This window comes from Drosophila persimilis, unplaced genomic scaffold (assembly GCF_003286085.1).
Source record: "Drosophila persimilis strain 14011-0111.01,24,50 unplaced genomic scaffold, DperRS2 tig00000191-arrow-pilon, whole genome shotgun sequence".
NCBI classification, from domain to species: Eukaryota; Metazoa; Arthropoda; class Insecta; order Diptera; family Drosophilidae; genus Drosophila; species Drosophila persimilis.
This window is the reverse complement of record NW_020825298.1, coordinates 2,011,519-2,036,863: the sequence shown is the minus strand read 5'-3', so window position 1 is coordinate 2,036,863 and position 25,345 is coordinate 2,011,519. Positions and strand designations below refer to the sequence as shown.

The 25,345-nt window shown below is 47.0% G+C and overlaps 2 protein-coding genes across 2 annotated transcripts; both read left to right on the top strand.

Moving 5' to 3' along the window:
• Nucleotides 1-4,537: 4,537 nt before the first annotated feature.
• Nucleotides 4,538-5,521, top strand: LOC6595657 (casein kinase I). The gene has a single exon (XM_002020743.1). It carries the CDS (start codon nucleotides 4,538-4,540, stop codon nucleotides 5,519-5,521), a length of 984 nt encoding a protein of 327 aa, XP_002020779.1.
• Nucleotides 5,522-6,613: 1,092 nt separating this feature from the next.
• LOC6595658 (casein kinase I) lies at nucleotides 6,614-8,058 on the top strand. The gene has a single exon (XM_002020744.2). It carries the CDS (start codon nucleotides 6,727-6,729, stop codon nucleotides 7,849-7,851), a length of 1,125 nt encoding a protein of 374 aa, XP_002020780.1. The 5' UTR covers nucleotides 6,614-6,726; the 3' UTR covers nucleotides 7,852-8,058.
• The last annotated feature ends 17,287 nt before the right edge of the window (nucleotides 8,059-25,345 follow it).

Sequence of the window (25,345 nt, the reverse complement as noted above, 5' to 3'; positions counted from 1 at the left end):
CCGGGTACCATGCTGCGGATAGTTAATAGCTTTTATCTCTTCGTTACATGGTGCCTGCTCCTCGATTTATGGTGTATGTGTGTCCTGAATGTTGTGAGTAGTGGTTGCGGCAGTTGCAGGCAGCTCCTGGCGGCAGATGGTGCCAGGATACAACGCTCTTCTGTGGCTCAGATTCGCTCAGCACTCGGCTGAGCGCGTGTCTACGGGTAAGCGCAGCACCAAGCGCACTAGTTGACGCCTAAACGTCTACTACGAAATGCGTTTGTTGTAGCGAACCCCAATTTCGAAAAATTCCAAATGGCGGTACACACACACATGCATACAGTGATGCTCGGTGGCTGGGAGTGCACCCATACAGATGTATCTGAGCAGAGCAGAGCAGGGCAGAGCAGCAACTGCGCAGCATCCGCCTCGGCTCTCCGTCTGAGTCAGAGTCAGAGTCTCGGTCTCGGTCTCCGGTCGCTGCTTTGTGATTTATGTACAAAATGGCAAAAAGCAAAAACAAAATAATACAAAATACGCTCGCACACACACACACACACACACACACACAGATACAGCTCGGCCACTCTCACAGATGCAGCATCCTTCTCTCACAAATGCAAACGCAGCCTCTGCCGCGTCGACTTAATCCCAACAGTGTCCTGCTTCAAGGGGTGTGGTGTGGCCACCCCCTGGCCAGCATCAGCCCGAGCACCAGCACCCGGGCACGGTTCTCTTTATTACATAGTTACTTATGTACTCCGCTGGCCTCTGTGTGGGTATGCGTGTCCGTGTGTCCGTGTATCCGTGTATCTGTGTGCTTGGCGTATATATAGACAGACTGTTGCTGCCGGCTTTCTCGTTGAGGCCGAGCTTTTTTGAGTGAGAGAGAGATTTGAGTGGAATTTGAGAAGCACTCGGCATTGTTTTATGATTTTTGACTATCACACTCCAATTATGGATGCTTAACATGTGATTTTAGTGGGGATTCAAAGGAAAGTCCTTGAAAAGAAACATATATATATAATATATAGGCCTCCAAGAGACCAAAAATGTGGTGATAATTCGTAGGGTCTTAATAAATCCATGTATCGTTCGATATATCGCACTCAAACTCCCAAAAATTGTCCATGAACTATGCTGCTTCACACCTCGGATCATCCCCCAGCCACGACGATCCCCTCTGCCACTGCCCATTCATTCTTGAGCCCAAGGACCTCCCAAGGCTCTACCAAGACCCAGATGAATGAACAAACTTTTGCTCAAAGCTCCTCCGCCCCCGAAAAGGAGCTTTAGTCCGGACTCACTCGAAAAAGCGTTTTTTATGTACGTGGCGCTCGGAAGAGCTGGAGGAAAGTTTTTGGTATCTGGCTTTTACCTACAAAACACCAAGGTGAGAGAAAACTCTGCCGGCAGAGATAACAGCAGCAGCAGAGCCATCAGAAGTAGCAGCCACGGCAGCAGCAGCAGAGGTATAATAAAAATCCATTTTTATAGTCCCGACTGAGCCCGTGGACCCAGCGACTGTTGCCTGTGGGACGTTGGGCAGAAACAACCCCCCACAGATAGGGAGAGCAAAAAAAACACAGATTTTGTGGAGTGGAATGGGAAGGGTGGAAGGGTGGAAGGGGCTGATATTGGTGGTGAATGGTGGCGACGGTGGCGACGGTGGCGATGGTGGTGGTGGTTCCCAAAAAATGTATGAAATTTTACTGCCTGCCAACGTCAAAACGAACCTCAGGCTCGCTGCCACAGCCTCTGTGGCTGCAGCAGAATCTGTGGCTGCCTCCTCTGCTGCGCTGCCGAGGTTGTTGTTGTTGTTGTTGTGGAGTGCCTCCGAACGAGCGCGTGGAATGTTGCCATATGCCGTCATATGTATGTACATCTACTCTCCACTTAGATTCTACATAGATGTGCGGAACGGTGTGTGTTGTTTGCGTACGTACTACGTTTGGTACAGTCGCCTGGCAGCAGCGGCAGCGGCAGCGGCTGCGACTGCGACGCGGACAGCAGCAGAAGCAGCGGCAGCGGCAGCAGCAGCGGCAGCAGCAGCGGCAGCGACAGCAATAATGTCCGTCCGATCTGCTCAGACGAACAGACTTTTGACTGTGCGACGGGGTAACCACTTTTTTGTGCCTCACGATACTCAGGCTTGCTGTTGTTGTTGTTGCTGTTGATGTTGCTCTTCTTTGATTGCAAAAAAACAGGGTGCCCTCAAGGATTTTAAACGATTAGGATTGGAGTTTTTGAGCTGATGAAAACTGAAAACTTTCCAGAAGGAAACTTCTTAGCAAGTCCATCTTTTGATGGCCACAATGATGTGCTGAAGATCCACATATCGCACCACTATAGAAATCTGATATTTCTGTTGCTTAAAGATTAGATACGTACCTTGCGGCACCCTGTACCTGGCCATATTTAAGTTTAACAAGTGTGTAAGCACATAAACATAGAAATGGAATTAAGTTTGCATAGCAAAAGAAAATAAACTGCTAAAATTATAATAACACGTCGGGGAGGCGGCAGCGGGGGCACGGGTGCGGGCTTTAAAATTGAAACTAGTGTAAAGCAAAAAAGAGACCAAATTACACACACCTACACGGCACACAACGGAGGGGACGGAGCGATGGAGCGACGGAGCGACAGGCGAACATTGACAGTGACAGGGGACGACCAGGCGAGCAGACCGAAGGAGCCAAAAGGCAGGTGGGGGGAAGCGAGAGGGGAGAGGGGAACATGGTATGTAATTTATAATATCCTTTGTCCTCTGCCGGCTTTTGTGCTCTGTGAAAAGTGAAAATGTATCTCTTTGTGTGTGTGAGCGTGTACCACACATACATGCGCGCGGGCTGAGAGCCGTGTGGTGTGTGTGTGTGTCCTCACAGATACAGTCACTTTGGTTCGCACTGGCGGAGATAGAACTGCTTTGGTCCACAACAGAACACCGATATAGCTACAAATTCGTTGCTCCACACAAAAACACTGTCACTGCCACAAACACGGCTGCAAATTCTTTGGTTCACAGTTGCAGATACACAGATACAGATACAGGCTCACTAGTGCCCCAGCGCTTTTTACTTTTAGCGTGGATTTTTCCCCGTTTCGCCGTTTCGCCGTTTGTGCCGGGCAAATAGTTAAAACTAAAATAAATTTAGTTGTTGTGAGCGACACACACACACACACTCACAGACACGAATACAGTCGTACACAGACAAGGGGGACCAGTAGAGAGACAGACAAAAGATAGCAGCGACGCCATCTTTGCTTTGCTCTCGCGCTGATAAGTATGCTACGCTTGTTTGGAGGCTCCTAGCCCCCGCCCCCGCTCCCGCCCCCGCTCCCGCCCCCGCCACCGCCCACGCTCCTGCTTCCATTTCGACTGCCGTTGCACGAAATCTCATTATATTTGTTTTATTTTATTTGGTGCCACGTCTTCGTCGTTTGCAGCAGCTTCTTTGCTACTTTTGGTTCTCCTTCGCTTTTGGCTTTTATGTCTATTTCCTATGCTTTTGTGGCGGAGGGGGGGGGGGGGGGGGGGGGAGTACTTTGGTGTGCACGTAACTAACTTCTGGCCATGCCCAGGACACTTGCAGGTCCTTGGCAGTGTCCCTGGCTCACATTGTCATCTACTTACTTACTACTTAATGCGTGCTTAGTTATTGTTTTAGTGTGGCCTTTTGTCTCAAAATTATTAACAATGGACGTTGCCTGACAACCGCCCGCCTTCCGCAATCCGCCGACTCGGGTGGAGCTGGCTTTCGATGGGTCTGGCTCTGGACTGCTTCCACTCGGGGCTTCCAGGAGAAAGACCCACGGTAATAGCATTTAATGCACCTGCACACACACACACACACTTGCAGTTAAGTTGCTTTGTTCCCCGCACTGGCATTGTCTGCCACACGCACACACTTGAGAGACGCCATCATCATCAACATCATCATCGCCATCGTGGGGCTGGTGCTGGTGCTGGTGGCGGCCATCGTTATCATGATTGTAAGCGGCTTTATAAATGCTTCATTTTACGTGTGTTTGTTCATTATTTATTTACCTTTAGTAGCGCTTAATTTTCACTCACTGCCGTCGCACTCTTCTGCCGCTGCACACCTGTTTCGCTCCCCTTACGTCCCCCTGCCATCCGTGAGCCTTTAGTTAAATTGCCAAATGTAAAGCTAATGATCTAATTTCATATTTATATCCCGGCTATTTTCATTATAATGATGCTGCATTAAAATATTGTATTTTACATTGAAACTTTCAATATTTAATTCCCGTTTTATGGTCTTGAATATTGAATGATTCCAGGGGGGCGACCTTTAGCTGTAGATTTAAACTGTGTTTTGATGCTTTCCACATTAAAGATGCCAACAACCAGGTAGCATTTGAAATTCTGGGATTGTTACAAGTTTAGAAGTGAAACAACATTGAATTCAACGACAAAATCAATTAGTACAATTTCGAGAATAAAACCCACGGAAATTACATTTAATAACAAACACTTCCGGCACCTATTAGTTCGTATAAAGCAGTCGTTTGTCCTGTGATCCTGTGAGTGGCCATGGAGAGCCGATTGGTGGGCGGCAAGTACCGGGCGATCGAGCGAATCGGTGGGGGAGCCTTTGGCGAGGTATACAGTGGCATTTGCGTGGAGGACAACACCGAGGTGGCCATCAAGATTGAGCCACACGATTCGAAGAGCCAGCAGCTGGCGAACGAGGCCAAAGTGTGCCAGAAGTTGGGCGACAGTCGAGGGTTTCCCACCTTCTTTTACTACGGCAGCGAGCAGAACTTCAAGGTCATGGTGGTAGAGCTCCTGGGGCCATCGCTGTACGATCTCTACCTCAAGTGCAGCCGCCACTTTTCCCTGAAGACCATCCTGATGCTCGCCAGCCAGATGATGGCACGGCTGGAGGCCATCCACGCCATCGGATACATCCATCGCGACGTCAAGCCGGAGAACTTCCTGATGGGACGGGGCGACAAGTGCAACAAGGTGTTTCTGATCGACTTTGGAATGTCGCATCCTTACAGGGATTTCGCCACGAACAAGCATATCAACTATTCCCCGACGTGCTCTATATTTGGCACCTTGCGCTTTTTATCCGTCCGTGCCCAGAACGGCAACGAGCAGTCGCGTCGCGATGACCTGGAGTCCCTCATGTACTGCCTGATATACTTCTATAAGGGCCTGCCGTGGATCGGGCTCTCCGCCGCCAGCGACAAGCAGAAGACTGAGATGGTCGCAGAGATGAAGAGGAGCACGAAGATCGACGATCTGTGCGGCGGGTTTCCACCCATGATCGCCATGCTCATGAAGTACATCCGCAACCTGCGCTTCGAGGACGAACCCGACTACGTGTACATGCGCATGATGCTCCGCGTCCTCTCTCTGGATCTGGCCCACGTGTACGACCTCAGATTCGATTGGACCCAGCTGGAGGAGCAGCAAAACAGAGACCATGAGTCAACGGAACCAGAATCCACGGTACAGTCTTCCTCTGTCTACAGGTCTTGCCTCAACAGCCCAGATGTAGGGGTTTGACTATTGAACGCAGGGTTTGAATCGATTCCGGAACATTAAACACAGATTACGATTCAACTTTGTTTTGTTTTGAGAGAAGAAGTTTTCAAGGACACATTCCCGTTTGTCTTAGGGCTAGCAATGGGTTTCCACACAATAAAATTCCATACAACTAAAAAATTAGTGTACTATCGGAAGCGCTGTGAGGCGCGGCAAGGGCCGCGGCTCGACCCGGCCAGTGTATAAGTGATTTAAGTAACATATAACATATATATTTTATACCTAAATTTCCAGGAGCACGCTCTATCTCTCTCTCTCTCTATGCGGAGGGGGACCTCTCGCCGATGTCTTTGAATTCTGCTCGCAGGTCTCATGAGAGATGGGAAAAAATGGAGAGAGCAAGAGTGGAACCACCACCACTAGTTATGCTCCAATGTTAGTTGTTGCACTCCGTTTATACTCTTTCCTGTTTTCCTCTACTGCCGCTACATCTGTCCCTCTCTCTTTCTCTCCCTTCTCACAGCAGCAGCAGACATTATTACTCGCTCTCCTCCGCCAGAGGGCGAACACTGCACGAGGAAGAGTGTGTGGGAGTGATGGAGAGGGAGAGTAAGCACATGGAAGGAGAGTAGCCACTGCAATTTCTTTTGTTTCGATCTGATCCAGCAAAGATTCAGCATTCTTCTCGATAATGTAATTTTCTATGATTCCCCGTTTGGATGCCATAATTATTCATTCTTTGGGGTGGTGGAAGGAGTCGGGGCGAAGTGCTGCTGTACACTTGTAACAGCGTGGTATCACAGGAGTCTACACCCAAAATTTGGTTCTAAGAAGACATAGTTATATCGATACATGATGATTTAGATGAAGTGGGGCCTTTGTGGGGCCCGGAAACGCTTCCTTTTGGAGTGAGACTTTTAGGCCTTTCATTGGAAATATCCCCAAGAAATGTCTCTCCTCTCCAATAGTGTGGCTAGACTCCTACTAGCCCAGTATACTACTTCTTTGATTACGAATATAGTGACCAGAGCTCCCCCACTCACAAGTTGATGCCCAAAAAAAACAAAAATAGAGCAAAGCTTGACAGCCAGAGCCATGTGTTAAATGTCAAAATCCGTACAAGTACAAAATTATTTCCAAATAAAAAAGGCCAGAGCTCAGTAGATTGCAATTCAGTCGGCGAGCGAGCTGTGGCTAAAGAAAAAAAGAATTCAGACGAAACCGAGATGAAGTCTCAGACACAAGCACCGATGGAGGACAGCACTCCCTCTGGACGCAACCGAAAGCCGTCGCTGCACTTGGACAACCAGCTGGTCGGCGGCAAGTACCGGGTGGTGAAGCGCATCGGGTCGGGCTCCTTTGGCGACATCTACCTGGGGGTCTGCTTGAAGGACGCCTCCGAGGTGGCCATCAAGGTGGAGAGAAACGAGGCCAAGTATCCGCAGCTGGCGTACGAGGCGAAGGTGTACCAGAAGCTGGCCAAGAACCCGGGGTTTCCCACCCTCAAGCACTTCGGCTGCGAGCAGCACTTCAAGGCCATGGTGATCGAGCTGCTGGGACCCTCGCTGGAGGAGCTATTTTCCTCGTGCAAGCGCCGCTTCTCACTGAAGACGGTGCTGATGGTCGCCGATCAGCTGCTGTCCCGTCTGGAGAACCTCCACTCCATCGGATTCATCCACCGCGACATCAAGCCGGACAACTTCCTGATGGGCACGGGCAAGCAGGCCCACAAGCTGTTCCTCATCGACTTTGGTCTGTCCAAGCGATACCTGGACGCCGAGTCGCTCCTGCACATACCCTTCCGCAAGGATCGCAACTTGACGGGCACCGTGCGCTACGCGTCCGTCAACGCCCAGAAGGGGATCGAGCAGTCGCGGCGCGACGATCTGGAGTCGATGTGCCACTGCCTGATGTACTTCAATCTGGGCAAGCTGCCGTGGCAGGGCATCACCGCCGCCAACAAGAAGCAGAAGTACGAGATGATTCTGGAGAAGAAGAGCGGCACCAAGATCGAGGAGCTCTGCAAGGCGTTCCCCTCCGAGTTCGCCGTGTTCATGAAGTACGTCCGCAGCATGCGCTTCAACGAGGATCCCGACTACAACTACATGCGACAGCTGTTCCGCCTCCTATCGCGCTCCCTGAACTACCAGTACGACAACGTGTTCGACTGGTCGCTGCTGAAGCAGCAGAAGCTGGAGCGGCAGCGCGAGCGCGACCAGGAGCGGGCACGCGGGATCACCGGGGCGCGTCTGTCGCAGGCCAAGAAGGGCGACCACTTGCCGCTTGGCTCCGGGCGCAAGTTCAGCCACTGTGCCGTGGGCGATCGCTCGACAACCTGCATCAGAAAGTGATTGTGGGCGGGGACGCCAGACACTGCCTTCCCAGACACTCTCAAAATTAGTTCTTACGTAGATACAGTATTTTCATTTAAAAGTTCAATTGTTCGGGACCCTTGACACGAGTGTTGGAGGAGCTTGAGGCTGGCAATCGGTGGACACTTGATTCAACTGTGTTTTCTTATTTATATTCCGCATTAAAGCTAATCGAAGTAGGCTGCAGTTGTCGTTGAAAGTTGAAAGTTGAAAGGGAAACCATCTGAATATTGGATGGTAAGTATTCATGCTGCTCCCCGCTCCATGGGGAACACCTCTCTGGGTTTTCCATTAAGATGAAAGTCCCCCTGGGTTTTCCGTGGAAAGGGAACTTAATAAACTGTCAAATTGTCATGTAAACGGGACAGGGCTGCCAACCCAACCGAAAGTTTTCCACCTCGAAAGGAAGTCGCCGGACTGGCCCGGAGGCCAGAGTGCCGGGTTTATTTACGCTACTTATTTATTGAGTAGCGAGCAGCGGACAGGATAGTGGAGTGCAACCACAACATTCCCGAGCTATGGGAACACCAACTATGGTGGTTTCACAGTGGAAACCCCACCCCACAAAAGTTCCCACTGCACACGCCGAAACCCGGCAAAATGCAGTTCTGCCAACCGCAAAGACCATTTTATTAGTTCCTCTAGCGCGGCTTCCATTTTTGTGGCAGCGGAAATAAGTGGAAAAGTTGGGTACACTTTACCTCTCATTTTTCCATTTCTATATTTATTTGATGTACTCAGTTCTGTTACTGCTACAAAGGCTTGTCTTAAAGACGGGGTGGCGACACGGCACCTGCCGCCAAATTAAATTCCCAGAGGACCATAGCAAAACGGGAGAAAAACTACATGGCCATGGCTAGGGTTATGGCTCTGACTCTGGCTATGACAGACTGGAAACTTCAATAATTTATGATGCAGCAGCGGAGGAAGCGACGGAATCATTTTGCCATTCGGAGTAATTTTTCTTCTTTCTCTCTGATTCTCTCTGTTGCAGAGGGAAAACTTTTCCCGGCAAACAGAAAACATAATTAAGTGTTGTCTTGAGTTGGGTGCATAGTTGACATGACAAACAGTTGATGAACAACAGAGCAACAGAACGCGAGAGAAAGGAGAAAGGGCACTGGAAAAACGGGAAAAATTGCAAATTCCATTGGGGAAAATCGCACTAGAATTGTGGCTAATAAAGCGGCTTGACGAGTGGCAAGTGCAAAACAAAATGCCAGACAACTGTGAGAGGTCCTGCCTGTCCTGCGCTGTCTGGGCCGCTCCTCGTCTTGGCGGCGACACCTTTCGCGGGCCCTGACAATGACAGCTGCTATGTGAGCGTATGATGAATCGCTCCACTGACAGCCGACTTGAATGGTATGGTAATTTTGATGGAAACACCTTCCTCCCTGCCACCTGCCACCTGCCACCTGCCACCTGCCACCCGCTGACACCTGTGTCCTGAATGGGCGAACGGGTACAGTCCCGTTCAGTAATGTAATTGCACATTTCGTTTCGTTTCGTTTCGTTGTGTGAATGCAAAAGGGAGGTGTTTATTTAATTGGCCGAATGAATGGTGACTACGTGTATGCCATTTGCTTATTCAAAGTTTGTCCAATTGGATGTGACAATTTCCAGTACTTGCCTTCCCCTCCCTTCTTCCCTTTCCATCCCTTTCCAAATGGAAAATAGTTAGCCATGACTAAAATAAGTGAGTGGAAGGTGCAGAATACAAATGGAAATGGACTCAAATCGAAACTTGCGAAAGGGCTGCGAATGTGAAATGTGAAATGTGAGCAGAATGCAATGACATTGAAGAAGCAGACGAAAACGTAATTTAAACTTTTCCATGCCCCACACAAAAGGCACAAGGAGAGTGGAGAGTACAGAGAGACCTTAAATAAGAAACGTGAAGAAATGTATTCCACAAGGTAAATGGGAAATATGGGAATCGTATAGGAAAGTCGCATATCTTTACGCTCTTCTTGTCGATCGCTGAATCAATCGCATATCTAACTTATCTTCACTGTAAAGCTCTCAGCGGGGCCCCACATGGTAGATGCAGTGGGTAGTGGCTGAGTTTCTCATTGCTGTCCTTGCGCATGATTTTCGAGGTTCTAAGGGAGACAGGCACGTACTCGGCTCTCGTATTCGCCAGCCCGACGCCTTCCTTAGCTAGTACGTCCGCCGTCTCGTTTCCTTCGATGCCCTGGTGGCTGGGAACCCAGTAGATCCGCACTGACTCTGTCGTGCTTAGGGTATCTAGTGCCTCCCTGCTCGCCAAGACACTTCTGGAACTGACCCCGGACGACTGCAAGGATCTTATCGCCGAGAGAAGCGACCTCCGCTGCTTTCCTGATGGCAAAAAGCTTATATGACAGCCTTATCTCAGGGTCTGTACAGTATAGGCCCGCTCCTACACCTCCGTCCTCCCTCCATCTTGGATCCGTCCGTATATATATGGAGGTGCTCAGTGCTCAGCTGTAAAGTATCGCATAAGACTTAATGGTTATGTGTTAATATCGGGGATCGATCAGGGTATCGGTAAAGGTACTACGGGTACTCCTAAGGCGTTGCCCTACATAGTATAATCGAAAGACGATAGCACGCCCCGTAAAATACTTAGTTAAGTGGATGGAGCAGACATTTGTATGGGTATCGCAGCGGAAGTACCTCTCAAGGGCACAGAATGGACCGCATGGCTGTGTTTTTTAGTGCAATATTTCACATTTCGCGAATGGATTATAGATTGATTTTTTCAATAAATATAAAACAAGTCCATTCGCGCAGGAGATTTATGAAAGAACAAAGCTCTTTTAAATTGATGGGTTCGTGTCGGATCCAAGCGGCGGCGAATAATGCTTTTTAAATGTGCAGAAATCCATTTTAATGAATTTCCGGATTAGATTCGCAGCGGCCATCCATTGTTGTGCCGTTCGGCCCGCTTAATTCCCTCGAAAGTGTTGAGCTGAAAAATTGCAAAACTAATCTATTCGACAACTTGCGGTGGAAACTACATACCTTCCTCGAACCGCATCCTCATCCTCATCCGCATCCGCATCTGAATCCGAATCCGAATCCGAATCCGTTCAGCGTTCGGGTAGACCATTAACATCAGCAGTGAACTAGTGGAAGTGCAGGAGGTGGTGGGGGGGGGGGTGGAAAAAGTTGTTGTGAAAGCTGGAAAACGTGAAACGCAATGAGATAATACACAACCAGAAGCACCGCAGAGTAGAGTGCCGGCAACTCTTAACTTCCAGCGGCAGCCTCAAAGTTTTCACTCAAATAATTGCTTTTACCTTGCACTAATAGATGGGGATTTCCACAGGCAACCCGGGCAGCACCCCTTTTATCTGCACAATAATCCTTTTGCCAGGACAAGTCGCAAGGTAGACGAAAAACCCTAAGAAGTAGCGCGAATTCTGTTAGTTTTTTGCTTGGCTCCCACAACAGAGGAGCTTCCTCTGCTCCCATGCTCCGCTGCTCCCCTGCTCCTCTGCTCCACTCCTTCTTTGTGCCATTTTCGGTTTCACATGCAGCCCGAATTATTTATCAAGTGCTTTCTCCGAGAAGAAGAAAGTAATTACGTGCAATGTGGCGTATGCGCAATGTTCAATGCCATTTTCCGAAAAGACATGGCAGAGACATGAAAATTAATTAGTTTACCAACAGCAGCGATTGCCTTTGTCCTGGTCCCGGCTTTTGTGTGTGCGGAGCTCTGTTCGAGGAATCGATTTTCGAGCACAGGTGCTCGGCGGCTCGGGCGTAGACCTTAAGCAGATTTCACTGTCTGTTGGTCGAAAAGTGTACGGAATGAAAATGAAAAGCCCATCAAAGTGGCCGCAAAGCAGAGCGGGGAAAGGGAGAAAGGTGGAAAGGGATGCCGAAAATAATGCCTCATGCTGTCTAAACAAAAGGCAGAGCAGGCTTTGGGCCATGGGATAGACACACAGGAATCGAATGTCATTAAAAGGCGACTGGCGGATGGACGGCCACAATGGGGGGGCTCGAAGCATCATGTTGAGAGCTCATTAAAACGAATACGAATTTAATGGTACTTAAAGCGGAAATTGCCTGGCAAGTTTCCGCCGTGGTAAGCACACAAGCGGCAGCAGCATCACTCATAGACACTCAGGCTGAGTGAGAGACAGTGGGAGAAAGGTGGAGAGCACAAGAGCACAAGAGAGAACTAACTCTGGAGAAGCCAAGCAGCCAAGCAGCCACGCCAGCCCAAGTCAAGCCAGTAGCCAACTTAGATCGAAGTGCCTGGACCAAAGCAGAGGCACAAGAAAGCTTTTACGAGCTGAAAAACTATTAGTGGCAGCAACAGCAACAGCAACAACTAGACCCACAATAGAGGCAACACTCTGGCAACAAATCCAGACAACAAACACACCCACCTGGAACACCTGAAAGCCGAGCACCCTGCTCACCTACGAGTGGGCGGCTATCGTTTTATTCCTCCCCGCTCTGTCAGGGTTTTCCTTTTTCTATGCAACGCTTTTTGTGTGCTAAATGAAGCCATCGCACACACGAACAAAGCCGGTCGGTGACTGCAGGGAAAAACAAAACAAAATTCAGAGGAAAACCTAAGTAAACAGATTCCTGGCGATGGCAATGAAGCCGGGATGCCCTCACAGGTCTGAACTTTGTGCAAATACAAACAGGTTAATTAAACTAATTTGTGAGAAGCAGAGGATCTCCACAGCTCACTCATAGCAAGAAAATTCAGCAAAAATTCAGAAAAGTTGTGTAGACATCCTGCAGCTGGGAGTTTTTATTAGGCTTATACTTTCCCATGGATATTTTTCCTTACTTACCCGAAAGAGTGTGCCGATAACAATATAAAAAGGGAAATTTTCCAGCAATGCTGACCGTGCAAAAGCGCCGAGCGCCGAGCACCGAGCACCGAGCACCGAGCACCGAGCACCGAGCAGCAACAGTGTGAAAAACGGCGACGCCATTTTGAGACTCACAAAAGTATGCATTAATTGAATGTTTGTTAGCCTGCCACAGGAGCATCCGCAGCGGTGGTACAGTAACGCCGGTCTGGCCCGGTCTGCCCTCCCCCTGCCTCTGCCCTCTGCTCCGCACACAAAAACCATATGCACAGGGCATATGCAGGCAACAAAATGTTTCAGCATTCGCCGTACATAGTCGTACTCCCACTTGTAGATGGCACCCATAATGGCAATACCATTCCATGTAGTTTGGGTTTTCAATTTAGGCTTTTGGCCAGCTGAATTGCCGAAAGAGTAGGCGGAGCAGAATGCAAAGGGAAAACATATGAGAGCCAGCAAATGGAGACCACGTCCCTTCGAGCTTTGGCTTTCATCTGCCAGCCATTCCGATTAGTTTAGGAGGCCTCTAGGGGCAGGGATACCCAGTATTGAGAGGAAGGGAAGAGCAAAGGAAGGAAAATCGATCAAAAAAGGCAACCTTTCGTTGATCCTCATAGCTCATCGATTCTCGTTCATATTCCACTTTGTCCCTTTCTTATGGCTTTCCCACTGCCCAGAACACTCCACGGTTACAGGGTATCGAACATATACTGCCCTATTTCACCTATTTTTTGCCCATTACGGTTTAGGTTACCTGTCTCGAATCGAACCCAAGCGTACAGAATTTTCTGCATCAGTCAGCCAAAAAGTTGCATCGATATGAGGGATCGAACGGGGGACGGGACGGGACGGGAGGGGACGCCACGGGGCCCTTTTGTTTGGAGCTGTAACATTTTGCTTGTCTAGGCAGCTTTGACTGCCAAATCAACGATATGAAATTTTCCATTTGCCATGAATTGTGTGCAGATTTACGGGGCAGGCGGCAGAGGGGGGGGGGGGGGGGGGGGGGGGGCCCTGATAACTTCTGCCATCCATCTTCTGGCAGCAGAATGCATTTCCTTTCGTGAGGAATACACAATTCATAACGGGAATACACGTGCAAGCGAATTAGGGAAAAATAAAGCTCTTGGCGATTCCCATCCCCCCATCCCCATGTCCAGGAGCAAGAAGGAGCCATGCCGCTCCCCTGGAATTAACTACCGCCCAAAGGACGAACCATTCACATGGCAACCGCCAGAACATACACAACCGACTTTCAAGTGCACTTAGTTGCCAAAAAGTTAATAAAAATAAGTGCCTCTTGGCCGTTGCCGAGGGCCTTGGTGGAGACGAACCCAGGGTCCTGGGTCCACGGTCGGGGGTTGTGCGAAGTGCCCGACTGACTTGGACTTCTGCTAGTTACTGGCACGGACCGGCATTAGTAATTTAGATTGCTGGCGAATAACTTTTGCCAGCTGCAAACCGTTACTGTCCGTGTCCACGTCCGTGTCCACCTCCGTGTCCGTGCTCTTGTCCGTGCCCAGTGTGCGTTCTTCTCGAGGCGCCAGCATTTGTTAACTTAAAGCTCAAGACACGAGGAATACCAGAGAGAAGCTACCGAAATCGTAATAACAATTTCGGAAGCCCTCGAAGGCGGTCGGGCGGAAATTTTCATGCCACGCAGGATGTCGGCCAGCCATTGACAATAATTGTTGTTGTTCGGCAACAAAAATGTTTGCCAAAGAAGAAAAATAAAGTTGAAACTAGCCAAATGTCGGGGAGAATCTCGTTAAAGTATGCAAATAAATAGGAGTTTCTGAATTGCCTTCTTGGGGTTCATTTTCGGTCGGCATCCGTTTTGGAAGAATGTTTTTAGATTTTATAGTTGAGCCCAAAGCGGAAGCTTTCGATGTACAACTTTTTGGCAGTCCATAAAATGTTTTTTGAGAACAGCACAGAATAGAAACCATAATTGAGAAATTGGAAAAGTTCCAAAGTTTGACAAAAATTTAATGGGAGAGAGTTCTTAAGCTATAGACAAAATTATGGAACTATATATATCTTAAATGAAGCAGAGGCCAAGCTCTCGATGGTGGAAACCAAAATATCCTGATATTTCTATATTTTGAACCAAAGAAAGAAGAGAACTCTTTAAAATATACCCTTAAATCCTTGCAGAATACTTGGAAATTATTTTGAGACTAAACCCTAATAAAATATAAATAATATAACAATTAAAGAAGCTAATTACGCTGACTTTATGGCACATTCTTAACATATAAAATGTTAACGGCACAGCGCAAATTTATGTGTGGAAGGGACAGGATACGGGCAGAGGCAGGGGCACGGCATCCAAGAATTTAATTTACTTAGGGCAAATGTGGCAACTAGAGAGGAGAAGAAAGGAGAAGAGACCAGAAGAGAAGAGTGCACAAGTCAGCAGCTAAGACCTGGTAATCGCATTTCTAATTAAGTGCAAATTTCTAGCACACGCAGCATCCAGAGCCTTCGTCCTGGAAAATTGTGTTGTCGCCTAGTTTATTTCTTTCTTTTTTTTTTTGTCCTTCGCAAGCTGAATTTAATTAAATTTCCACACTTCAAAGCGCTGGCAATGTGTAAAATGTCCTCAAACCGTGTTTCACCCCAAACCGAAGCCGAAACCGAAGCCAAAGCCAAAGCCAAAAACCCCAAACGAAAACGAGAAAAGCCAACTTGAAAAAGAAATAGAAAAGACGATGGATGGGTGTGGTGGGGTGGGGAGGAGTGGGCTGGGGTGGGGTGGCTGTTAGACAGAAGAAAAAAATGGTTATAATAAAAAGGAAATCTTAATTTTTCGTCCTTCGTTATTTGCGCTTCCTTCAGGTTACGAATTCCTGCAGTGACTCTGCCTCATTTGGCGCCTTTCTCCCTAATTTTCCTTCGTTTCCTCCTTTTCCCTAGATTCCTTTTTCTCTCCTTGCCTTGATTCATTTTTTCCTAGGTTCCTCCGCTCTCCGTTCCCCGCTCTCTCTTTGTCTTTTGCTTTGCTGGTTTGCTTTAGCTTCCCGTACTAATTAATTTCGATTCATTGAACACTTTTACAAGAAATTGCACACCCACTCAGAGTGGGGGTCTATCTGGGTGCCACAATGTATCTACTAGTACGTGCCGCATTCCCCGTTCCACGCCTGTTCCCTGCTCGCATTCGCATTTCGATTTCGATTGCCATTGCCATTGCCGTTGCCGTTGCATTACTTTTCACCGGGAGCACGGCAGCCTTGCTTCATCTTCCTTTGGCCATTTTCCCCCTCCGGTGAGTGCTTCCCTTTGCCAGGGTTTTCACTTGCAGCAGAGGCAGCAGAAGGCAGCAGAAGGACCGGCACCATCAAAGGCGGTCTCTGAATGCCTCAACAAATGAGCGTTTCAAATTGTTGCCAACAAATTTGCTGCCATTGAAGAAATTGCTTTCTACTTCTGTGCGAAAAAGTGAGGGGCCAAAGGAAAGCTCCCCAACAATGGCGCCCTGCACTTCCCGCCCCCCTGACCTGTGTAGGTGTGTATTTTTTGCGCGAACACTTTCCTACTCCTACATTTTCCCTGTTGGCCTTATCGATGTGTCAATTAAATGGTTTTAGTGTAATACATGTGCTAGAGCTGGCATTAAGCTCGAGTATACACATCCCCGGCCTGTCAGGGATCTCACGGGCTTAGCCCAACCGACCGAGACAGTCGCTATCGCTCTCTGACATTTCGAATGGGAAAAATGGAAAATAATACCAAGAAATTGGCAGGACTAAGCCGCATAAATCAATTAGAGATAGCTGCAAGATACTCGACCCCAATGATCAACACGAATACTTGGAAGTACCAATTAAATGGCCTTCAATTAAAAACTAACGCTTCTGAAGAGCTTTAAACTTCAACTCTCCTTTTTGCCAAACTTAATTTATTTTGCATAATTATTAGCGCGGAAATTGTGCTGAAATTTCATTTTAGAGCACGAGGTGTTTGCTCATATGATTGTCGGCTGTCGGCTGTCGGCTGTGGGTTTCATTAGCTGGCTGCATATTTATTCTGGTGGAAAGTCCAAATTAGTAACCGTAATATAATTACCATAAAGTTTACTCTTCTTTTCGCAGAATCTCCAATTGGGTTCGTTTTCCAGTCACACCCCCATTTTCCCCCCCGAACACCCGCCGACGCCCACGCTGCTTAATTGAAGTTTCTCCCCCAAACTTTAATTTGGGGGAAAAAATGAAAAGAAAAATTTAAATAGCAAACATGCCGGCGCAAAATTTCTGCACCCAAAACTTTACATTAACCGAGAAGCCCCCGGAAAACCTCAGACCCAAAGGCCCGTGCCCGAACGGAGGGAAACCCAGACACAGGCATCCATAGAAAAGTATGCTCGCAATACGAGAATGTAATAAAATGGCGAAACCCCACAAATGCAAATTAAAATAAGGAGAAGAGCAAAAAAAAGGGGGGAAAAAATGTATATAATGCAAACTATGTTTTACTGTTTATTAAAATTCAATCTATTCATATTTTGTAGGAATTCGTTCGTGTTTCCTATGCAAATTCCTATTAGAATAGTTAGCTTATTAAAAATAGTTTATTTGCATGAACACGGGAAGGTTTTCTCACGGAAATCAGACCAGATATTTATTCCACATACATAAATTTAATCATACGATTGATTTTCCCCAAGCCCAAAGGGAAAAGCCTCTCACTCATAAATAAGAACCAAGGAATATCCTGCTAATTCTGAAAGGCTTCATTACATGATAGAGACATTCTGTCCATAGAAAATGGCATAATACCCTTGACAGGAGCGTAGTATTGTGGCACACAAAAAGAGAGAGCGAAACATCGCCGTGGCCGCCTGCACGAAAAATGTATTAAATTTTTAGCATGCTCATTAAAAAAATATTAAAATGAAATTTCTATGGTTACCGCTCGACGCGAACACACACGCATGCACTGGCACACACACGCACACACTGGCACACACTGGCACACAAATAATGCCCACGTGTATTGTAAAAAATAAAAATATAAAAGAAAATAAAATAAAATGGGAAATTGTCTGGCTGATGGCAAAAACACGAGCTGGGCCACCCCCCCACGCCCCGCCTCGTCAGTTGTTTTGGTCTGGCAGAAGGGTGAACACGAGACCACATTAAAATTGGCATCACACACACACACACACACACACACATACAGAGGGGCATTAAAACAACGCCGTGCTGCCCCTGCAACCCCCAGTTTTGGGCAAGTGGAAAAAGATATCACAACATGAATAGTAGGCTAGAAGCACAGCCGAAGATTTGAATACACTTTAAAGAATATACTTTTAGTTCCTATGGAAGATCTCCTATGGATCTATGGATCTGCTCATAGCTTCCCCACGATCTGTGGTCCAAGAAGTGCGATTTTTCCGACAAATGATCAGGAATACTTGGGATACTTTTTGGGATCTTCTCTGCCTTGCACCCACCTGGTCAAAATAATGAAACTCCCTGCCAGGGTGCCACAGAGAGACCAAGTGGTAACCGCGGGCTGGAGGCTGGAGGCTGGAGGCTGAAGCAACGATATGTGAATATCAAGATTTAATTTAAAGTTAACTAAGTAAGATTAAGCTTTACCCACGCTCAAACACATATGTACTTGTGCACACACAGATAGAGCTACAGCTACAGACACAGATACAGATAGACAGTACAGCGGGAGAGAGGGAGAGAGAGAGAGAGAGCCAGTTGCAGGGTGCAAATGTGTAAGGAGAGAAGTCCCGGAGAGATGGGGTGGTGTGGTGCGGTGTGGTGCGGTCCTATGTGATGTTATGGTCGTGTGGATATGGGGTGTGGGCTGGGATGGGTCCCTTGTATCAAGTAGAGCAGAAACTCTTAATAAAGCAATTGCCTCTGGCAGTCAAAAAGTAAACGTCGACGTTGTGCAGCAACGTGATTACAGGAGCAGTCGGGTGTGGAGAGAGTCATGGGTGTGGAATGGATCTGTGGGACCAGCTTTTCGGTCCAGGGCCACGACCTCAAAAGTATGTGTGTGTGCGTGTGTGTCTGCCTCCCACCCTCCTATCGCTCCTTTCTGGCTATGTACGAGTGGGAGTGGGAGTGCGAGTGGGAGTGCGGGTATGGTCTGCACTGAAATACCTTTTAAATATTTTTTCCCAACTTCTTCTGGCTTTTGCTGCAGCCCTGACAAAGACCGAGTGGGTGGCGGCCCTGGTAGTGATAGTGATGGTGCTGATGGACCGAACATAGGGCTGGATAGGGCTGTGCAGGGCTGTGCAGGGGTGTGTGGACTGCAGCAGCTGCAGATGAAGCTTACTTACGTCCAGAAATATCAACTAACCAGAATACATAATAATATATTGAATAGAGAGAGAGAGAGAGAGAGAGAGCTAGAGAGCACTGGAGGAAATATGAAACGCCAGACGAACCATAACGAGAGTATGAACTGAATTTAATTAGCTCCAGAAGTAGGGATTGCATTGCACAGTGGTCCACACAGTGGGCATTGAGGGCGAGGGCGGGGCATTAAATAGGGGAGTATGCTTACGGATATCTGTATCATTGTATCCAAATCATTTCGAGTCTATCCCACTGTCCCACTGAAAGCCAGAGCTGCTCAAAGAATGCCGTGCATAGAAAGATATTTGCAGCTTCCACCCTTTTCCGCTTTCATTGAAAATTCTTCAAAATCCTTTCCAGTCCATCCCATCGTCATGGCTGTTGCATGGTTGCCTGGCGAAACAGAATCTCTGCAGCTAAAGGCATATTATATAGCAAATCGGAGCCACAGTGGCAGCGGCAGCATATTATTTGCAGTCACCAGAACTTGGACACATGAAATACATCTGTAACAAGCGGCGGAAAGCAACTCTTGGCAGTAAAGGGCCACCCGCCGAAAGAAAGCGAACTCTTTGAGCCATCTTACCCAGTCATTGTGAAGCTCAGGAGCATATTGACTGTGCAACAGTCCCAGAAAGTCCCCTAAGGGAAACTTCTTCCTGCAGAGATACTAAAATGTATTCCCCGTTTAGTGGGTATCCTTTAGTCGGTACGGAGTGCCCATTTCTATGGCATTCTTTACTTATTTGAAATCTAGTTTTGCATACGATGGGCAGGGATGGGGTTGGGGGGGCGTATCTAACCAGTTCGAATGGCTAAAGGATTGGGCAAGGGTTGGAATCGGTCTGCATTTGATGATGCTGCGTCCCTCACTGCGGAGGGTGCGGTGGGTGCGGAGGGTGCGGAGGGTGTCGGCGGTATCCTGGTGACAGTTGTCAGATACATAGAGCCATTTCGCCGTGGGCCTTAATAGAGCTTGGGTTACTCGATTGGGTTCGGTATTGCACTCACTCTGTTTTTCTCTGTTATTCCCCCCCAGTGCGCCGCCCCTGGCTCTTTGTGCCTTGTCAAACGGAAATTTCATATGATTTTCAATGCTTCGCGCTTCGTAAAAGTGTAGCCTTGGCAACAAAACACGGTCCAAAGAGTAGGCAGTGGTTGGGGCTTTAAAGGCCTTAAGTTCCCCTTTTCCTCGACAGGAAGTATTCTCCAGAGCTGTGGGCTCTTGATTAATGTATCGTCGAAGCTCTGGCAGAAAAAATAAAAGTGAGGAAGCATTTTTGGCACTCCTCCGAATTTGCATGACAAAGTTAGTTCGTTTAAAGTTTTAGCATAAATTTGTCATCCGAAATGACATACAAAAACGAACAGAATATAATTATAGGAAGGTATGCATGTGTCTTTATAGAGAACGTTTTGATCTTTCGCTTCATGGGGTCAGGGTGTTTTTTTTCACAGACGACATTATGATTCATCTGAATAGGATTTTCGTTCCGCTTGCCTAAACAGATCACACTTCAAAAATTATTGCCAATGTTATGGATAATATGTTCATACATGGCTGGCTTTTGGGAAATGCAACGGCATGAATATTTAATCAAAATAAATAGCATTAATTTTCATATTTAATGAAGCAACACTTCATTTAAAACGCACCACAGGTGTGGTGGGAGCGAGTTTGCTTGCCATTAAAAAGGTGAGCACTTTTCATTAATGCTGCATAGCAACTTGCCTCATTATGATGCAGAAATACGGAAATACAGCAATACAGAAATACAGCAATACAGAAATAAAAATACAAGCACAAACACACAAATCCGCCGCCAACGAAACCAATTAAAAAAAAAGAATAAAATAAAATAAAAACATTGAACGCATAATACACAATACTATCCATATACCATATACCATATACCATGTTCCACATATACATATGTACACCCGTACATATGTAAATATATGCGTACACCCGGGAGCAATAAACGCATACGCAATTTAATTGCGCACAAAATGGCTACCAGGACAGACGAGGCATAAAAAAATAATGCAAAAAAAAACCAGAACGAAAATTACATAAAATAAAATAAAACACCAAAAATCTCGTTTTTCAATAGCGTAATAATTAATATAAAATAAAGTCCGGATGTGCCTGAGGAAGGAAGGGAAGGACGTGTGCGCATATATCATTCGGGGGCATATTATTAAACGGCGGATGTTTCAAGTCTGGCATTTGTTGGGGAGTGTAATATTTGTACCCATGGCAGTGCACTTAATAATCCTCAGAGGTGAGGTGGTACTCCTATCCAAAAAGGGAACCGGGCGCCTATTTATATTCTTTAATAGACTAAAACCATCTTAGAAAAAGGAAGGACAGCAAGAGTTTAAAGCGCTTAAAATGATACCCAGCTTTGCCTTCTTTTTTCCTTTTTTTGAAGTCCGATAGTCAGCTTGTCAAGGCCTCCGCCCCCTAATGCCCCTTAGTTTCCATAAACAACCGGATAATCTTGAGCAGATTTAATATTCCTGTTTTTGCTGTGATAAATGTGGCAACATTTAATGGGGCTCTCTCGCAGATTTCAATTAAATAAATGCCACGACTATTTAGTGCGTTCAATCCGCTTTTATAGGCGGGCATTAGCCCGGCCCGAAGCCATCTACTCTCTCCATAAGGCTTTCTGCTTATTAAGAAATATCTTTCTGGGGGTGTGTGCGGGGCAGGACCTTTTCTGCCAGCCTGCGGCGCCAGTGTGCAATGTTTTTCCTCATTTTCATATTGCTCTTTACCGGCTCATCATAATATTGCCCCAGAAGCACCCATTCCAGCCTCAGCTTCAGCTTCGGGACCAGCACGAAGGAGCGGGCAGGGCCAGGCACAGTGCGCCAAAGGCCATTCTTCAGTGTCAAATCCAACGCACGGTCTTGTGCCCCCAACCGGTCTCTCCCTTGTGTTACTTGGAGGCATACGTTTTTAATGCGTGTCGCTCACATTTTATGAGCTGTCACAAAGCACAAGGAGCCCAGAGAGGAAAAACAAAAAAAAACCCTCGAGAGGAGTGCCTCGACATTGGGATACCCGGTAGTTGGTGGAGGCCAGTGACAGGGCAGGGTAAAAGGCGACATTCGAAAGGGTAATTCCGAAGAAATTTCCACTGTAGTATCTATGAGTTTTCTCAAGGGTATTCCCCCATAAGATAGTCTCGATTGTTGCATCTATTGAGCAAAAAAACCATCTAACCCTCCTGCTCCGTGATCACTGGATATAATAAACAAGAAGGAAGTGCGCACTCACGCAGCTGTGACCAGCATCGCAAATAAATGAAAAAAGTTAGCCAAATAAACAAAAAAGCAAAAAAGGGAAACATGAGCACCAAAATGTAGGTGGAAAAGTTATGCACTTTCCCCCAAAAAAAACCCACTCCACTCCACACCACTCCCCACCACTCCATTTGGACCTCCCTCGTCCTGTTCGACCAACTGCGGCTCTTATTTAATTAAATGTCAAATGCTGGCCGACAGTTCGTTTGATTTGAACAACATTTGGCGGCTTTACCCGACTGGACTGGCCCCGAACATATTTGATTTATTCCATTTCGTTTGTCTGTCAGTATTCGAAACGAGCACTGAATGCGCGTTTACGTGTAATTTGATTTTTTCCATGGAAAAGTGAAGGGGAGAATAAATGGAAAATGTGTCAAATTTGTAAGTAGTTCATTGTTCGGCCCAAAAGGTAAGACCACCATTTCAAACGGTGGAATACTGGAATAATGGCTGTATAAATGTGCACAAATATCACGCATACGCCATGATGGCCTCGACTAGAACCGTTCATCCAGGCATCGCTTTGCCATGCACGGATTTAATTATCAACTAATTAATTTGCACACCCAAACCCTGTCCATCCGGGCACAATATTCCCCGCAAACGAATTAGTTTTCAATTTCAAATACATATTCGAGTACGAGTACACGAGTAAGCGAGTACACGAGTATATGTGTGCTTGCTCGTTTATTCGCATCCATCCAAGTGCAGTGCTCACGGCCCCTCTGGCAATCATTTGTGCAGACATATGTATGCATGCAGGGGGGGGGAGTGGGGAGGGGGCAGTGTGCTGTCAGAAATTCGTTTTGCAATTTGTTCATTTTCCATTTAACCTCTTTTGTGGCGCATTTTCCACTTCAAAGCGCAGGAAATGTCCTGTGCAATTATTTGCATTGAAATGATTGTATTTTTCATTCATTTCATACTTCTGCAGACCTCGGTGCTGGTTTTTTTCTGCCAGTTTATTATCACATGAATGGCAAAAGTAATTTTCTAGTTAATTTGTAATGTAATGAGACATTCGCTGGCACAAGGAGCAGCCACATGAAATGTCCAAAAGCATGGCCAGAGCAGCGGCAGCTGTTCCAGCGGAATGTTTTCAAATAATCTTGCTAATATGTGACTACATTTAATTAACCGCGTTTTCCGAGCAAGAGCGCATCCCCCTCCTGCCCCTGCTGCAGGGGCTGCGGCATGACATCAAAGGCATTCGCCCCCCACACCCACTAATTAGACGTGCCCTGACATACGCCAAATTATCAATAATGCACAGCAATTCGCCTGTGTTCGTGGTTCTGTTTGTCCTCCTGGTCGTCCTCCCAAGCTCCACGTTCTGTTCTGTTCTTGCACGTTATGTTGGCTCTTCGGTTGATTAACCAAGGAGCTCGCAGCGGTTGTTGCTTTAATTAACACTAAGCGAAACCAGTCACATTCGATCGAGTCAAATCAATTCGATTGTTAACGCTGTGGTGTATGCCCTTTATTTTCCCATTCCGATTGCCTTTCCCATTCCCTGAATCCATCCAAGTAATTAGTGTAATGCACTGGAGGTTAACTAAATGTGGCTGCCACAAATGGAAGATGAAGACTTTCTGTATACACACGAGTACCGTCAACCAGCTGTCAGCTCGGTTTGAACAGCTTGTCCGCACTTCCCTCAGCCTAAGCTCCTTGGAGCCCATCTTAGATGGAAATATTCCGAAAAAAAACATCAAACAAATGCGATAATTGGAAAAACCTCCATCAAAATATCAACACACTTCTGTCGCTTTTCATTTTAAAGTAAACACAACTTGATCGACAGGGAAAAATGTGTGTAATTGCATTGTATTTGTGTTTGGGCTTTGACCAACTCCAAACAAGTTGTTGCTTGGGCCTGCGGTGGACTAAACAATTTTCCAAACTAATACCCCGCTGGGAGCCCTGGGAACACTGGGAGCTCAACCACACATGCGAGCGTACGTAGAATGCCCCACAAAAATGGTCGAGAGAGTCGAGGGGAGAGTACGAGTACGAATGAATGAACCGTATGAAACGTGGCAGAAAAAACCGAAATCCCAAAAATCCCTTGATTTATTTCTAATACCCATACACACACACACACCCGGGCACACGCACACACATGCAGAAGGCAGAAATATCCTGGTAAATAGAGCAAGTGAAAAGTTCTACCGCACAACAACAACAACAGCAACAACAACCAAAGAAAAGAAAGAAGAAAAACGCAACAACAAGAGGGAAAACTTTAGCATTTCCCTGAGGAACTAAATTGTGCCACCGGCGGTTTGTTTGCTTCCTTTCAACCGGGGCGGGTCCTTTCTCCGAAGCTCCGAAGCTCCGTATCTCCTCCTCTGTTGTGCCTACTCCAAAGGCCTCGAACCACTCAAGGATCTGTGGCACGGACACGGAGACGGTGGCAGAGCGGCAGGCGGGCATGCAAAGTGAAGTAAAGCTAAACGAAAGTGCCTCAATTTAAGTTGTAAGCTGATTTGCCAGACCGTAATATGGCCGCCCCTAACACACTCAGACCATTCAGAAACCCATGTGTATATATGTATGTACATGTGTATGTATCCTCGCACTCCTCTGCTGTGCACATATGTGCCTGGGCCCAAGGAGTACATGAGGCAGTCGCCATTGAAGTAGAAAAACTTTTTGGTCGGAGCAGCAACAGAAAATGCTCCAAATTAAGGCAAAACTTTTGGCAAGTATTCCCTTTTTTGTCGATGCCATTGGACGGAGAGCATCATGCATTTGTAATGAACTTGGATGAGTGCGCAAAATAAAGGGAATACATAAATATTATTACAGATTGCCACTTTGCTGGGCAGCCAACAAAAGGGATACACTCGTTTGGGGCGAGGGCTTTCCTTGACATTTCCATATTGTGAATGGTAGAACACGTTCGTTAGCCAAGCGAGGAGGACTTTTTGCATTCTCATCTCAACCTGTTCAAGGACTCCTGTATCCTGCACAAGGGTGGGGGTATGATCACTTATT